The 17,157-nt window shown below is 38.5% G+C and overlaps 1 protein-coding gene across 1 annotated transcript in view; it reads right to left on the minus strand.

Moving 5' to 3' along the window:
- Positions 1 to 205: 205 nt before the first annotated feature.
- Positions 206 to 17,157, minus strand: part of EPAS1 (endothelial PAS domain protein 1) — a 41,430-nt gene continuing 24,478 nt past the window's right edge. The window contains exons 7-16 of the mRNA XM_074897079.1: positions 14,905 to 15,011; positions 9,722 to 9,869; positions 8,754 to 8,962; positions 8,246 to 8,433; positions 7,294 to 7,404; positions 5,113 to 5,597; positions 3,886 to 4,009; positions 3,682 to 3,799; positions 2,991 to 3,161; positions 206 to 2,318 (exon numbers count right to left, since the gene is read on the minus strand). Of these exons, the coding sequence (XP_074753180.1) occupies positions 2,167 to 2,318; positions 2,991 to 3,161; positions 3,682 to 3,799; positions 3,886 to 4,009; positions 5,113 to 5,597; positions 7,294 to 7,404; positions 8,246 to 8,433; positions 8,754 to 8,962; positions 9,722 to 9,869; positions 14,905 to 15,011 (1,813 nt within the window). The 3' untranslated portion in view covers positions 206 to 2,166. The remainder of the gene's footprint in view (positions 2,319 to 2,990; positions 3,162 to 3,681; positions 3,800 to 3,885; positions 4,010 to 5,112; positions 5,598 to 7,293; positions 7,405 to 8,245; positions 8,434 to 8,753; positions 8,963 to 9,721; positions 9,870 to 14,904; positions 15,012 to 17,157) is intronic.

A 17,157-nucleotide genomic window follows, 5' to 3' on the forward strand; every position in this document is an offset into this window, starting at 1 on the left:
TGAAATGGAAGCAACAGTCTGAACACCAGGACATGTTTCACAAGGGTGGTCTGCAGGGCATTAATTCTCCATTTGAGGAAAGCTGGGTAAACTCTACAAAGAGGTTGGTGGTAGAGACCTTTGGCAGGCTAATTCTGAGCTCTCAAATATGGATAACTTCTTTCTTTGTTCTTTCATTCTTCAAAGATCAATGCAAACCTTTATTTTCTATAAATAATTTAATAAATACTTTTGTTTTACAATGATACAACAAATAACAAATTCATAGCAAATGAGTCACAAAGAATTTAGGATCAGTATACTTTAATAAGGTATCAGTGTCAAAATACATTTCCTTATCAAGTTAAAGTTCCCATACAGTTATAATATTGTCAATAAGAATTCAGCAATATAGATTATAAAATAATTATAATAAAAAGTATGATTAATATTAAGACATGGAATATTTTTTCAGAGTGTTTTTAGTAAACTGTTAGGGTATAACATTTTTAATGCTGAAACTACACAAATAAGAAACAGAAGAGCAGTATTCAAGTGTCTTTAATCCTTGAAGCCTTTAAGTCCTTGCTACTGCAAATTTGTCAAATCTGGATTGCCAGTTGTCGTCAGATTTTGATGCTTACAATATATTTTTTTCACACAGTAATAACTTCACTGTAGTTGCAGATTATTTTTGGTAATAAACTCTTGAAAGATAGGACTATCATATTTTTTTACATTATGTACCAATAACAAAAGATCTTCAGCTTTTCTAAGTATGTGTGGTTAAGACTCACTTAACACAGGGAAATCTGAAGTGCTCTGTGAATCCAAGGCTCCCTCTCTGCAAGTGTCAGTGCATGGTATATAGCAATTTTATAAACCAGGCTTCAGCAGAATCAGAAGTCTCAAAAGATGATATCTTTGTTATCTTTTGTACATTGCCACAGTTGCATTTTCTTCAATGAAGCTGTGATGATGATTTATACCAGTGGAGGAAACAAGATTATATATCCCAACATATATCTAGGTCTGTATGTATTTTAAGGTCAGAACTGCTTACCTGCCTTTTATTACTTACTACACAATCCTTAATTCTTTTTGTCTACTTATAACTGAGTTAGCCTAATATAGTGGGAAATATAACTTTTAGTTTTAACAATTCAATTTTGCAATTATATTGCTAGCTAGCATATGAAATGAAAAAGGGTAACATTAGTCAGAGGTGTTAGTGCTGGATGCTGGTCAGATTCCTGAAGTATCAGCAACACCATAACAAATATTACTAGTTCTAGCAGAAACGGCTCTTAAAGTTGTTGTGTCCTAGATATAGCAAAAGTACCAAGAGATGATTAACTGACCCAGAGAGAAATTAAAAAAAAATATCTGTTTTGTGTAAAAAATAAAGGAAACTACAAAGAACAAAACAAGAAACCTCAACACAAGCAAAAACACAGGTCTAAATCCTCCACTGGGGTAAATCTGTAGGACTCCCTTGACAGTAGAGCTAAGCCAGGTTAAGGCAGCTGAGAACATGGCTTGCTTCTGAGGAAAAAAATCTTACAGCGTGCAACTTTCACAGATACCCACAAACACTGCAGTTCACCATTCACATTTCTTTCAACAAAGTCTGTAAAAATGAAAGGGGGGGGGAGGCAGAAGGCTGGGATTTTTCTTTACTATGCTTTTCCAAAAGTTATTAAAGTTACAATACAATAAATGCTGGAAAACAGAAAGACTTAAAGGATTTCAATTTGGCAGATTGACAAAAAACTGTGGTTGGAGATCTAATTTGTTTCATTCATCTTTGGCAATAAAAATAAATCTTTGCAGTACTGCAGCCAAAGTATCACATGATGAGGCATTTATACCACAGCTTTTTATTAGCATGAAATTTGAAGCAAATTTCAGTGTATAAATTATAGGTAATGAGATAAGGGGAGGGTAATCAAACTCTCTAAGCAACACTTTAATTGCAATACAGAAAATACAGTAGATGTATTTCTTTAGTAAGAATAATAAAGTGAGTAACTTCAAAAGGCCACTATTTGGTAACGTGGACAGGTTCAATATCTAAGTAAAATCCTGTAAAAGTGTACTGGTATTAGAAATTGTCTACTTGCAAAAATATATTTAAAAACTGAAGCTGTTTTGAACAGTATAGGCCACGGAATATTGCAGGATTGCTCAGGTTGCCTGGTCTAGTGCTCTGAGCAGTTCGCTGCCCTGCAGAAGTGTAGAACTGCCCAAAACAGGGACGTTCACCTCACAGTCATATCTCGTCAATTCTGGTAACAAGTAGGGTTCAAAGGAGGGCCCCAGCAGGCGACTGGTCATACCTGGAAGAAATTAGCGAAGTCAGTCATGGTGCTGAGACCAGAGAGTCAGAGGACTCTTCTCCTCTCCTCCCTCTTCTGTTTATACCAGTTACAATTTCATTTTGTGTTTACATCAACATGCCTCAAACCACCAGCAGTTACGGGTTTCAGAGCAAGCCTATGCATCACTCTCCCTTAACTGTTGTGTCACATGGACACATGCAGTTTTTCACCTCCACCCTCCACTTTAAATTGTTCTGAGAAAAATTATATTGGTGCAGATGAAGAAAGCTGTAGTAGACAACAGTTTCTAAATTGACACCCACTCCCCTTATATATTAAAGGGGACATATAGATGTATACACGTCCCCTTTTAATTACTTATTTTAACATTTAGAAGGCACATGTTAAGACTCTAACCTGCAAACCTCCCATATCAATGATGCAGTGAAGCTGTTTAGTACAATTTAATCAAATCCATCACAAGAGTATGGATGGAGGATGACTGGACCTCTAAGGTAAAAAGGTATTAAGTTTAATTGAAACGAAGAGCAAAAATATTTTTTCCTCATGTATTATAAATGTAAACATTAAAGTTTCACACTAAACAAGAGAACTAATTTTCTTCTTTCATGGAATTAGTACTGGAAGCAAATACCACATTTTCCACTTTGTGTATTTGGCAGCTCTTACCTGATGCTTTATAAGCTGGCTGGACAGTATAGGCCTGATGATGGGAACTGTAAAATGGGGGGGGAAAGGCTCCTGCTTTCAAATTCTCACCAGGACTGCCACAGGGGGATTGTTGCTGCTGCTGTTGATTCATTGGTTGGCTCAGACCTCTCGAGTTACAGACAAATTCATCTAATTTACATAGTAGGAAAAATAGTTTAATTAATCCAGTGTAATAATTATAATAGATAATACTAATTCAAAGCAAAGTTGCTCCTCAGCATGACAATCACATGGCATAGGCATCTTGTCACAAAGGAAGTCCACAAACAGCACTAGCTCTAGAAGTAGTATTGCACCCAAAATATGCTTGTATAAAGAAACACAATGTCGTAGAGAGAAGGTATCAGTTCTAGCTCTGAGATGTCTACACCCTGGACCAGCATGAGGTAAACGCATCCCCATTAAGCTGATCTCTGTTACCTCCAAAGCAAGAGTGTGAACATACATGAAACCAACTATCTGGTAGTTATCAAATGTACCTTAAATTGTTCAGCTCTTGGTGATACAACCTGATCTTTTCACTTCTAGCTTAGTGTAGTATTTACAGACCTTATTTACATTTCATATTAAAAGAGTCTGTTTCTATTTAACCTGTCTTAAAATTCTGTTTCAATATGTAACATTGCAAAACCTCTTTCTTTTGTCTTACCGTTAAGAACACTTGTGCTGAGAGACTTCTTTTCTGTCATCAAGGAACAGTTGTCCCCTTTGAGAAATTTCATTCTCTTCCACATTAGGTGAGATGGGTTAATGACAGATGGATCTCCCTAGAATGTAAAGAAAAGCAAAACAAATAATTACACTGCCCATGGTGAGTCCAAAGTTGTGAAGGGGATGCATTTCTTATGATTACCCCACTCGGCTGTCGCAACGCTTGTTCTTCATAGTCCAGTTGTCGCTTCAGTTTCAAACTGTTAGACAGAGCAAGTCTTGCTGGGTTTACATCTATGCCTCGTTGCCCAAAAGCATCCAGGGACCTGTAGAGAAAAGATCTCTGGATGAGTGAGCAGGGAGGCAAACAGAAACCATTTTGTTCTTTTATACAGATTCTTCTTTCATTTAAAAACATTTAAGGTGTCTTTGACACACGACAGTGGGCAGACCTCAAACGTCAAATGTTTCTATTTCCTTTTGTTAGTCATACCACAAGGTTTGGAAACTTCTGACTTTTGGGATCAAAGAGTAATGGAAGTCTAGCATAAACAGCCTCTAGGGATCTCCAGACAGACATAAAAATGTCATGAGATTTTTAAGGATAGGATGTTGAGAGCCACACCGGTCCCCTTCCTTTGCATACTAAACATGAACACACAGGTTACTGTCTGGGGACAAACCTCTCTTTCCAGATGCATATGCAGACACTGGTATTTCTGCGACCAAGAAAGCAAAATGCAGGAAAACTGCACAGCTTCATATTTTAAAATGACCATTGCTATTTTGTGCGCTTCCTGAATGTTTTAGCATGACCAACACTGAAGACCCAGGAGCTACAGAGAAACTTCTAGCTATGATAGGCAACTTCTAGGACTGTAGACTCTGATCTACATCTCATCACATACTGTTCACATGTGTAAGAAAGTGAACAAGGTGAGGAAGGGTTGTAGAAGAAAAGCCTGTAATTTTAAATCTTAGTTGTAGTATTTACATATGACAACAATAAATGTACTGTCATCTCTCCCTCTCCCCTATTTTCTGTTGTGCAAAAAATGTATGTGAGGTAAGAAAGTATGCATGGGTCCCAGCTTACTGCTGGGCCAGTAAGCCTTTTCAGTATTTTTCTGAAACTGCATAAAGTCAAGCAGGCTTTGCAAAATTACTGGGGTATAATTTTTACCTGACCATCAGGAAATCCATTCATGCATTCTTACAGGCAATGACAAATTAGCCCACTTCTGCTTCCACCAGACTGACTGCCACTGGGAGAGCACCACACTAATTTCCCCAGAGATGCAGTCTGATGCTTATCAAAACAACCATTCCAGCTGAACTGGGAAAAATAATTTTTCAAGATTATGACTCCCCTCATCCCCCAAAATATTTTTTTGAGTAAAATACATAGTTATACCTCAAAAACTCTTACCTTTTTTTATATATGGACATGTTTGGAGAATGTACTGGTGGCCCTGAGGGGGAACTTGATAGGGATCCTGAGTATTTATCCATGAGTCTCCATTTAGCAGGAACATATTCTAATGGGGGATCAGGTGGCCACTGGGTGTTTGGTCTTCCTCCCATTGAAGACAGGGGAGTACTGGCTTGGTCATGGTATGGTGGCAGCGATGACCTACTCACATTTTTGAAGAACACTGATGACAGGGACCCATGACCAGGGTTAATGTTTTTATTTGATAGCTGTGGGCAATATTTCTCTGGGAGGAACTGATTCTGTGAAGCAGAAGCGAGGGGTTGGAAGATGGTACTCATGCTACTTAGACTCTGCTGGGTATTTTGTGCACTTTCAGAGAGAGGATGTTCTTCCTGGCAGATTGGGCTGAGCTGGAAATCTTCTCCATCCATAGGAATGTAAGGAGCCAAGGTTTCAAGGTCCAGTTCATTGAAGTCAGTCTACATAAAGTAAGTTCATAAAGAAACTAGAAGTTAATCAGTGTTGTGGGAGTTAGTGTGATACGGAATACCAGTAGATGTGAAGCTAAAAAAAATCACTGTATGCCAAATTTACCTACATGAAACTGGCCAGCTCCTATTTAAGTATGTCTTATTTCTATGACTAGCACACATGTTCATTATATCATCATCAGCAAAGAAAGACAATAAACATAAGAAAAAAACCTCTCAGATAAGCAGTATTTGCTAAATCCACTTCCACACAGCCTGCAGTATCAGTGTGGTCTGAAGTAGATCTTGTGTTTTATTACACTTTGAATAACTTGTCTGCCAAGACTACAACATGTGGCATGTAGTTCAACTTCAGGCTTTTTCATGCTAAAATAGAAAACTCAGCTTTCTCATAATCCAGCTACATGAAAAAAATGTGTCAAAAAATGCAAAATGTTTTAAAAATGTAGTTGGAAGGATACTACTGCACTTTTTGGGTTTTTTTTTCCCCCTTTAGAGGACTAATCATATTTAAATTTTTTCTTTTGGAGTTTAATCAGAGCTGAACAGAGAGGGAAATCAGTGTTTGCCCACCAGTCAGCTCATGACAGGGACACTTTTCTAACACTCATTTTCCCCACCAAAGCTGTTGATGTGGTGGGACACACCTGACCAAGCAAATGCTGAATCTGGCAAATCTGGTTTGCACGTGTCAAATCCTGCACTGAGTTTGATCTTGATCCACATTTTCCTCCTACCTGTTCACTCTTTCTATTTCTTTCATTGCTGTTTCTATATCCAGACTTAGATGAAATTTCTTCAGGACATGGACTACAGCCTACAGACCCCAGTCTGAAAATTGCACTGGCAAACTGAGGCACCTCATTTGGACCCCAGTCACCCTAAACTTTCTGTAGGATTAATAGAAGGAAATGAGTGTAAGGTCTGAGCTGCCAGCCAGCAATTCCTGTTCCTTTCTCTTAACTATAAAGAAGTATAAGTTCTTAACAAAGGCATTTCAATTAAGTCTCTCAAGTGAGGTGGGTTCAATCAGGCCTACACCTTTTATTCACTAGCTCACTTGATGCAGTGTTATAATAGTGGAGGAATAAGAGAGTTAGTTATAAAGGGAATTCCCACACTTACACCCTGATTAGAATGCAGGAGATGGAGACTGTATGTTACTTTATGTGCAAGCAACTGTCACATCTCTCTGAAATATTCCAAGAAGTAAGACAAGAAGAATATATCCAAAATGACAGTTTTAATTTTGTAGTTAAAGGAGATATGTGCTATGAGGGGCATTCCTTTCTCATTTTGACATTTTCCAAGAATTAGTTTGTTTATATTTTGTTCTAGAAAGGATGTTTACTTGCTAGTCATCAGATCAGATTAAAAAAAAAAATTGCTGCTGCCTGTATTCCTTATCCAGTCTACAGAAGCTTCCAAATTCTGAAAGCTATCTGCTGATTTCTTTTTAGCAGTGCTGCCACAGTGACACCCTAAAGCACTTGCTTCAGAGAGTTAGAGATAGAAATTTGCACCCTAGCTTTTGAAAGCGTGTGTTTTTGTTAGTGTTGTGCATCAAAACTTTGGTGTATATGTGCAAACGCGGTCTGCATGTTCTATCACGGTATCTGCACCTACAGCATGCATCTGTACTACCTACTAGCAGTGGCTTTTGAAAGAGATACTAGATCCTTACCTGGGAGGTACACTGACTTTTTGATTCTGTGTCCATGGCAAAAAGTTTTTCAATCACCTCAATCTTAAAATCTTCATCCACAGAACTGTAATAATCTTCTGGGCTGCTTGGCTGCACAGAAATAAGAATTTGCTATAAGCAGCAAGACAACCATAGTATTGGCTTAGCATTGTGCCATTTATACTGTACTATTCAGTTCAATTCTTTCCTATGAAAAGCAAATGGTCAGACTGTATATATAGTGCCCTCAGAACCAAAACTGTCTGCTTCTATCATGTTTTTCTCCAACACAAGATTACTTGTCACTGCAAAACATAGGCACCCAATACAGGAACCTAAATGTCATCTTGGTTTAAATGTTTTTTTGTCATCTTTAGACCAGGAACATGAAATGTACACTATGACAGACTTTTTTCAAAAAGGGAGATGCTTAGCAATACCTCAAAGCCTTTCTTAGGGTTGGACATCCTCTATTAAAGGCCAGCTAAGAGTGGCTCTAGGTCTTGGGGACAACACCCTGAAAACATGTTCATTCTTTCAGCAGGGAACTCCATGGAGCTGCTCTCAAAAGCCTGAGTCTAAAGGCTATAGTTTCCAGTCAACGAACAGAAAGAGGATGGGGCTGGGGCAATGTTGCTAGCCACTGCGCTGTTTTACATTGGCTTCTTATTAAGGCTAAATCTATGAATGGTGGTAGCATCTTCTTCTAGTAGTTGTTTTATAGGTTATAGTAATTACTGAGGGACAGCTGGGAGAAAATTAGGAGTGCAATGTAAAGGCAGGCTATAGTTTCCATTTGACGTTTTTGCCACTGATGCTTAATATTGATGCTTATTGGGCCTTGTTAATAAACAATGATACAGGACTGCTAACATAAAAACATCATGCACATATATATTGATGGGGCTTACATACAAAACATAACATACATTTTTCTTAAAGCCTTTCTTACCGTAGAACAGCTACTGTTGCTGCTTGCACTTGGAGTGCTGCTGCCAGGTGCAATCTGAGGCATCGTAAAGGATGGTATTGTCAGTGTTTCGCCTTGGGCAGCGTGGCTTTTCATTTCTACTGGCCATGCTTTGTTTGGTGTCAAAACAGCACCGGTGAAGGCAGGGGCTTCCTCAAACTTCTGTGTCCCTGGATGGAGTTTTAACAATATTAATAAATGCTTTTAGCTTGTGCTGTGTTATGATATAATTGCAGCTATTCATTAAAAGTAAACACTGCTCCTAGTTGCCATGACAATAAGTTGGCACAGACTTTATGTTGTTTAGTCAGCAAGAAAGCCTGATTCTGCTCTCATTCACAGAAATTTTCCACTGGTGTGAGCACATGGGCTCTTACAGCCATTACTCCCAAATTGTACACACAGCAAACAGACCTTGTCTATTAAGTTTCTAAATGTAGGCTCACACATGGTTCTTTGTTGCACAAAAATTATTTATACAAACACTAACCAAAATCCAGGGAAATAATAGCATCGCCAGGTGTTGGTGCCAGCTGAGCAAGTTCCTCTGGTTCCTCCTTTAACTTAGTAAACAAGAAGTTGCTCTTCTCTGTCCCGGGGATGCTGCTCTCATAGGCAGTGCTCATTGTCAGCAGGTGAGGCTTGAAGAGCGATTCTGTTTGGTCCATGGAGAACACAACATCGTTCTTCTCAATTTCACTAACAAGAAAATAGGTTTTAGGCATTTTGCACTCTAAAAAAAAAAAGATGCAGGTAATGTAGGCAGTATAAACTCTCTAACTCTGGGGCCCGTACAAGCATTTTGGACTCTCTGGGTTGCACGCCAGGCTCTCGACAGGCGAGGCATGGTTCCAGCGTTGCTGAGCACCACCATCTCAGATGACGCAGAGAGTGTGGTCAGGACTTCTGTGGGAATGCTCAGGCCTTTGTTGCTCTGCTTTTTAAAGGGATGTAGTCGAGGCTATAATGACCCAGACTATCACTCAAATGAGTATTTCCTACTTTGGCCCCATCTCGGACCAAAAATACTTGAGTTTTGCCAAACAGCGGCAAAACTCCTGATTGGAGTTTTGAGGTGGTAAACAGCTTATCCTAGCAACATAAAGTACAATTACTACTTAATTTTATCTGTCTGTCACAGCATTAGAAAACCAAAACACATTAGCAGTTGTGTTACACAATAAAATCTTCAGTGCAGGCTTTATACTCTGTTGTATCAGCACGGCAGCCACTCTGCAGAAGAGAAAGGCTGTGGTGTATTTCAACAGCATGTATGGGAACGGGCATGTCACATTTTTCATTGATGTCTAACATTAATAAACAAGACTGAACAAACATGACTAAACTGATTTCAGAATAACAACACTGAATAAATAGACCCTTCAAAAGTTCCTCTGATTATTGCATTTCTTCCAGCACATGAATCCAGACGTGTTTTTTCTGTCCTGTACAACTTACCTCAGCACATAGTTGACACAGACGATACACTGAGGCTGTAGGTTGCGCGTATTGTAAATCACCGTTCCCTGAGTCTCCAGCCATACGTATCCACCGTGCTTGGCAAGCATACGGTACTGGCCCGTCACTACTTGACCTTTTGTACACACTGAGAAAAGAGGGCAGAGAGATATAAATAATGCAGCAGGACATGAACACACAATACGTAACATTTGTTTTAAATAAACCTGCTCCTGAGTTTTCATTACAAAAAAAACTGCACTAAGACATTTGTTAGCAAGGTTGTTTAACTTTGGGAAAATTCAGCCATTTTAAATATAAAAGTGGGTGTTCATTTGAAGTTTCCGCTCAAGACTGGAATTTTGAGTTCTGGCATTTGAGCTCTTAAGATGGTCTGTGGTCTGAATATTCAGATCAGAGTGTGGGATTTTAAAAATTTAATAGAAGATCCCATCTGCCCCCAAAATAATGCCTGCTGGCTACATGTTTTTTGAGAGTCCCTGTTCTAGAAGCGCCTCAGTTTGGGTTCCCAAGCTGATCTGTAGAAAAGTGAATTTATCTAGGAAACTATTTAATGGTTTCCTTATTTAGGTGATGGATAAGCCCAACAGTCAGATATACTCACAAAAAATTTAAAAAATCTTAAAGTATAAAAATAGTTATAGATTTAAACCGTAAGAGTTAGGGGCTTCAGACATCAACACCACAAATAAAAGTGAAAGTGGCACTAGAACAGCACTGGTGTTGGGAGGCTGAAGAATTAATAGCACTCTAAAAAGTATCAAAATTAAGGATGGTAATTGGGACTGGTTTGCCTAGAAGAAAAAGTAAAGCTGAACTATTAGATTTCTTTCTCTGCTTGAACTGTGTTGTTCCTCTGCAATTAGCAGCCTAGGAACCAAGACCCACGTGACAAATCAAATAATGTTTAACTCAAAATGTTTTTTTGGACTGGGCTGTGTTTCTCAAGCAATAAACTGACAATAGTACAACTTGGGTTTAAAACTTGCTCTAGATGTCTGAATGGTGAAATCTGCCCCTCCCCCCCAATATTTTGTAATATTTAAAGAGAATGAGTTTTTCAGTGTGGAGTTTTGGACTCTGGAGATGTAAAATAAGATGTAAATCCTCTCCTGAAAAGCAATGAATATTGCTTTGCAACTCACAGTTGTCAGTTGAGGAAAAATATTGTCGATAAACGGCAATAAAATTAGGGCTGGAGTATGCAAGCAGTACCCGTGTTAATAAGAGTTTTGTATTTGTAAGCAGACGTAGTTGCACTGAGTAACAAAAGTGGGAACTGGCTCAGCTAAACTTTTGACCATGTTGGCAATCTTTCCTTTTAAACAGATTTTACGCATGAAGACAGTATGCCATCAAACTAATGCCCTAAAAATAATGCAGTTTGACTCAGTAAGGCTGGAAACCTGATTCTGCAGTCTTTGTACAAAAAATTCCTTGTGATTGTGGCAAATAACAGACGCTATTTATTGTCAAGTCTCTGCTACACCTCTACCGTACAAATGTACAAATCCAGGCCTGTGAAATGCAACAACTGTTTTGCAGATAATTGTTGCGCTGTTTATCCTTCTATCTCTAAACTTTGTTTGTTTTCTTCCTAGGAGTATTTAATCATCCTTCATTTAGTTTATTTAGACAAAGTAGAACATTACTTTTATTGATTAAATACTTCTGGTGGAACAAAATCAAAAGGCTTTCATTTCAAAGTGTTTTAGTGACTGGACTGTTCTGCTCTGCTTGTGAAACATAATTACACTGCTTCCTAATCATCAGCTCATCAATAAGAGTCACAGTGTAGGCGCCTGTTACATTACAAAGAAGCTTTTTACTGCTTTAATCTTTTTTATTATTATTATTCAAAGCATGTCATGTTCTGATATAATAAAGTACAGCAGAAACCCTCCGTGGGGTAATCTCATAAATTACTAATACATTTGTAACTGCTTTGTTACTAACGCTACATTTAAGGTTCTGCCTTGAGAGTGAACTTCTCACTTCTCTTTTTTTTTAAAAGCATATATTACCTTTATCTTCACAGAACTAGTAATAGCTCAATGAAATAGGCTCCAATTATATTCCTTATCTTTGGATGGAGAAAGGGGGAAGGCCGGGATGAATTTTACTGAACACAAAATTTATTTTTTAATTGCTGAGAGACACTTCAGAAATACGATTCATTTGGAAGACCTGTTGAATTTCTGCAGATGGTGACATTCTGCTCCCCACTGAAGTCAACAGCAAAATCCCCATTGGCTTTAATGGCAACAAGACTCAACTGGAAGCTATTATAGATTATTAATTGCTGAATTGAAAAATACAGCTCTATAGTCAATCTTCTGTGTAGATTTATGTAACAAAACAGAGATTTTCATCTTGTGTGCATAACGTGAAAACCTGGGCAGGCTAAATACTGACAAATGCACTCTAATCTTTTATTTGATGGTGACTAATTAAGACTTTCATATTCTATGGGCAACTATACTTCCAGCCAAGGACACAAACACTATTATATTCAAGCGAATGTGAAGTTGCTATTTCACCTCAAGAAAAAAAAAAAAAAGACCCTGCAGTACAGTGAAACTGCAATAAGCATGATTTATCACTAAATTAGAAGGAAGGAAAGGGAGTGACTTCTGCTTCTATCCAAGAGACTCATTTGAGGTTTTTCTCCCTCTCTCTCTTCAAACTTCAGCCTCCTTCCTCTATTTTCTATGAATCTTTACAATACTAAATGGTTGGCACTGCCAGAATTGATGACTGTATTATTGCATAAATATAGACTTTATACCTAGCATATTTCTAATAAAAATTATTGTTTAATAAATAAAAGTGTACTGAACATGAATTTTGAGGTGGATATTTCCATGTATGAAAGACCATTGCCAGGAAGAACTAAGAAGTTCTGTATAGCTACCTGCTAGGAAGAACTAGTAAAGTTCTGTGTAAGCTGTATACCTGCTTGGTTACCCTGTGCATTAGGCAACATCTCAATGGCATACATTATAAAACCTAGGGATTTCCTATTCAGAGGGCTTATGTGTGTTTTCACAAGTCACAGCTTGCTGTCACTTTGCCTTTGTGGTGGTTCTCCAAGTTGGTAAGAAGCCTGACTGTCCCAGAAGACACAGGAAGCATTTATCTTAGAAAAACTAAAGAGGTCCTATTTGCTGGTGATGTAAACTCATGGTTCTGTTGTGGGCAACAGCATTTATCACAGCGTAGACTCTGGTCCTGTGGTTCCAACAGTAAAGATTGTCTTTGCTTATCCTGTGCCATCATAAACACTATGGAAGAGTTTCATCCTATATATTTATAACCTGTGCACTGTGTGCAGTGCCTTGAGCACTTTTGTTAGTATAACTCACTCCTCTAGACTTTCCCTTGCCTTAATTCTGCTTCTGAATCAGTCCTCATGCCCAACAGCAACAGTTCATAGGACGCAGACCTTTTCAGTAGGCACAAATGGCATCTAGACGTAAGCTCTGCACTACATGAGGGGAACTGAACTGCTAGAGTGAGGTGCAACCTCAATCAATGCCTGATCAAGATGGGTACTAGAAACTCTCTAGAAATTTTTACATGGACAAGTCCCAACACAGTGGTCTCATTTAATTAACTAGATAGGGACAACCAGCAAGGGTTTGCTCTCTTACTCCTGTTACCAAAGAGACTGCCAGCTCTCATTTCATTCCCTCCCCAGTGTCATCCAGTTCTTCAAAATGCAACACAACAATTCAAAAGCAACAGTGCAGCATACCCACTGATTGCTCAGGATGACTCGATAGCCCAGCATAGGGTACAGACATCCTATCTATGAATATCACTAATTCATATTCACTGTTACAAGCATGAACACATTACCTAAGAAAGAATTTTCACAAATACATTCCCAGACAACTCCGAGTACAGTGTGATTATTTTTTTTTTTTTTTTTTTTTTTTTTTTTTAAAAAGCAGCTCTGGAAACAGGATGATTCATACCAACACCGTTTTACAGCACACAACTTTGATCACTGCCAAACATTCTTTCAAGTAATATTTCAACTCAAAGCTGTCCTGAATCCTTGCCATTAGAGCTAACACATATTCCCCCTTTTCCCCTTAAGGTCAGACAGTTATTCTTTGCTGCTATTTTTCTCTGGGAAGTACAGAAACACTTTCTGTTTGGTGGTCAATTCCCTACACATATGACCTAAGTCACGGGCTTTCTTGTGAGGCACAAAGACCTTAATCATAGTAACTACAAGGTGGGGTGTTTTTAGCTTGTGGAATCCAATCTAGGAGCTTTGCTTTGTTTTTAATAAAAAGAGCAGCAGCAAACATTTTAGTGTTCATTGCTGAGAACTCTCCCATGCACTAGGTTCAGTTGTTGTCACAGCCAGAGGTGGGAAATGCCATTTGTACATCAGTGCACCATGGTGTCTCCAGCCATAGCATCAACTCTAAGGAAAAAGACTGAAGATTTAAATCAAATAATTTTAAGACACCATATGTGAGAGAGAGAAAGGATGCGTAACAGTGTGGCCTGTTGAAGAGGGGTAACAGATCTTGGATCTGATCTCTGCTCCCAGAATAATTCAGGTACTTTATACATTAAAACCAGCTAAAACTGGCGGTTCACATAGGCATAAGAACAACAAGAAGAAGCTGTTCCTAGCAGTATATATTATTTGTATAATGAATATCCCTTTTAGAAAGTCTCCCCGCACATCTGTTTTGGGTGGGGAAGATAGTTGTTATTTGGTAGCAGAAGACGTTCAAAAACACACTGCAATAAGCTCTTCCTATTGCCCTTTACAGCTGCTTTTCCTGCCGAGCTCAACAGCACACCAGGACAATACCACCAGAAAATACACTTCTTACCAGGTTAGTACAGCCTAACTCAGCTTTTTTTCAGCTGATCCTCATATTATCCCTTAGAGAGACAGCAATTCTCCTCTCTACCATCCCAGTTTTGTTTTAGCTATGGCAAAAATCAGACCCTCTGAAAGATCATCATCAGGTTTCAGCTAGACAAGCACGGTAACCTTTCTTGCAAAGCGTAAATACTGTTCTCAGAGAATATCTGCACACAAGGTGCATTTGCATTTTCAACTACTTATTTAGGTACCTGCAAGCTGTGCTGTACGTGCAAACTATGAAAAAAATAAGAATGTGACTTACAGTTCTGGTGACTCTTGGTCATACTCTCTGAGTCCAAGGCATGGTAGAATTCATATGCTGAACGGCCCAGCAGCTCCTCTGGATGGTATCCAATCAACTCTGTTATTCTTAGTTAAGAAAAAAAAAAAAAATTATTTTAAATTCAGGTCGCCTTAGCCTTATGCTTACACGTGCAGAGCAGCTATCAGCTCTAGATCGCAGGCTAACAGAATTAAAACCACGAGATGAGAAATTCTGAACTTTCAAATCCATTAGGAGCTGTAGAGGACTTATGATCACATTCTGAAATATTTCCATGTTCGGAATAAACTGCCCTTTACTACTACTGGAATAAAAATTCCTAGCCATTACATGTGTTGCAAATTTTCCTAGGCCTGTTGCACCGTATCTTTTATAGAAGGTCTCAATTGGAAACCTACCGCTGACAAAGTTCTCAAGCTGTCCACTACATGCAGAAATTTCCAACTACCATAATTAAAAATAAAATGCACATGAGGGGCTAGTGTTTGGCAGCATCAGGTTTAAAAGTATGTATGTGTACATTTTTAAAACATACATTAAAGGGTTAAATCACTACTTTGGGTATTGCATTCAATAAAATAAAAATGCAAGGTGAGAAATTAAAAGCAGTTAAAAGAAAAAAAATCAGTTCTTAGTGTTTCTCAATCATATGAGAACTTTAGCATATGGATTAGGTTACTTGGGTGACTAATCCACAAACCAAGTAGGATTTTACACAAAGAAAGCTATGATCTCAAAACCAAGACTTTTTTCAGAGCCTTTCTGAGTATTTGGGCAAGGCAGGATTTCTCACAAGTTCCTGAATAAATGAAAATAGGTCATCAAACTGTGCAGATGATTTTCTCTAATGAGAGGGTGGAAGAAAAGTGTTCTTTTTTCCTAAATTCAATTTGAAATACCATCACACAGAACTTTACAAGAAACATGCTTAGTAAAAAAATAATTCAAAAGCAAAGATACCATATCATCTGGGCAAACAAGGAAACATTACTGTTTTCTAAGTCGACAACACTCCTGGATGCCTTTTCCTAGTTTTTAAACTGCAATAACAACCTGGAATGTAGCAGAGAGCAAGCAGCAGCAGAAACGACTACCAACCACCGCTAAGCTGTCATAAACCTTGAAAACCCAGGAGGTTTGCAAGGAACGGTCACATCTTGCATCACATCACTGCCGTCAGCGGTAGTGCCCAGGTTTTATGCCTTGTAACTAACTCCCTCAGAATGGCTTTATTTGCCACCACCATATCTGATTAGTTGTGATGCTGCTCTTACGAGACACATCCTCAGGTTTGTACTCCCTGGAAGGACAGACAGCCTTTGCCCAGCCCTCCAGACACAAGCATGTCTTTACAAGACAGACATGTAAATACTGAAAAACAAACAGAGCAAGAGCATGGTATTCATCTTTTGGATCCCCCTCCAGCACAGAAGACACATAAGATGGAGCTATTTTGTGTATGGTTTGAATGCCAAGGCATTGAGTCAGCTTTTCCCTCGCCTCCACAGAACTATAGCTCATACCCCTGGGACACCTTGGTTTTTGTCACTCTGAAAACTAATCTCTGTCCTGATTTCCATGGAATGAACCTGGGTTTATAATGGTTTAGTTGAGTAAAGATGGTTTATGTTTGTATGTAAAAAACAGTATTATTTATGCTTACAGTTGGACTGACAAAGGGGAAATTTTTGAATCAGGTTTCAGAAAGAGTTGCTTTTTTGACACTCTTCACTGACAAGCTTCTGAGCTTTTAAACTGCACCCCAGCCAAATCTGTAACTTTTCTCTGAAACCACAATTGCTTTTTCTTTTTTAATAAAAGCAGAAGTTCTCAAAATGAGTTGGCTCTCAAGAGCTGAACCATCAGGAGAAAACAATGAATAGAGAAGGAGCCCTAATAAAAGTAAACCTCCCAAAATACAGTTGCTGCTGCCTTTACACAGTGGTGTACACAGTGGGACACATTGGTGTAAGTGGCCAGAGGCTTTTGCCAGGACCAGTGTAAATAGACTGTCTTTAAAAACAGAAACTATGGCCTTTGGTTATATAATGGCATAGTATCATAAAACCATCCTGGTTAGTCTGGAGCTAATCACAAGGGGAAGGCTTTTAAAATTCAGGAAGTTGAGGATTTACTCTTAATCCAGTTACTGGGAGCTGAGAGCCAAGTGGGGGGTTGAGCAAGGAGAAGGAAAAGGAAATAAAGATAATTGAAAGAAAAGAAGCATCATGT

Source organism: Athene noctua, chromosome 1 (assembly GCF_965140245.1).
Source record: "Athene noctua chromosome 1, bAthNoc1.hap1.1, whole genome shotgun sequence".
Classification (NCBI taxonomy): domain Eukaryota; kingdom Metazoa; phylum Chordata; class Aves; order Strigiformes; family Strigidae; genus Athene; species Athene noctua.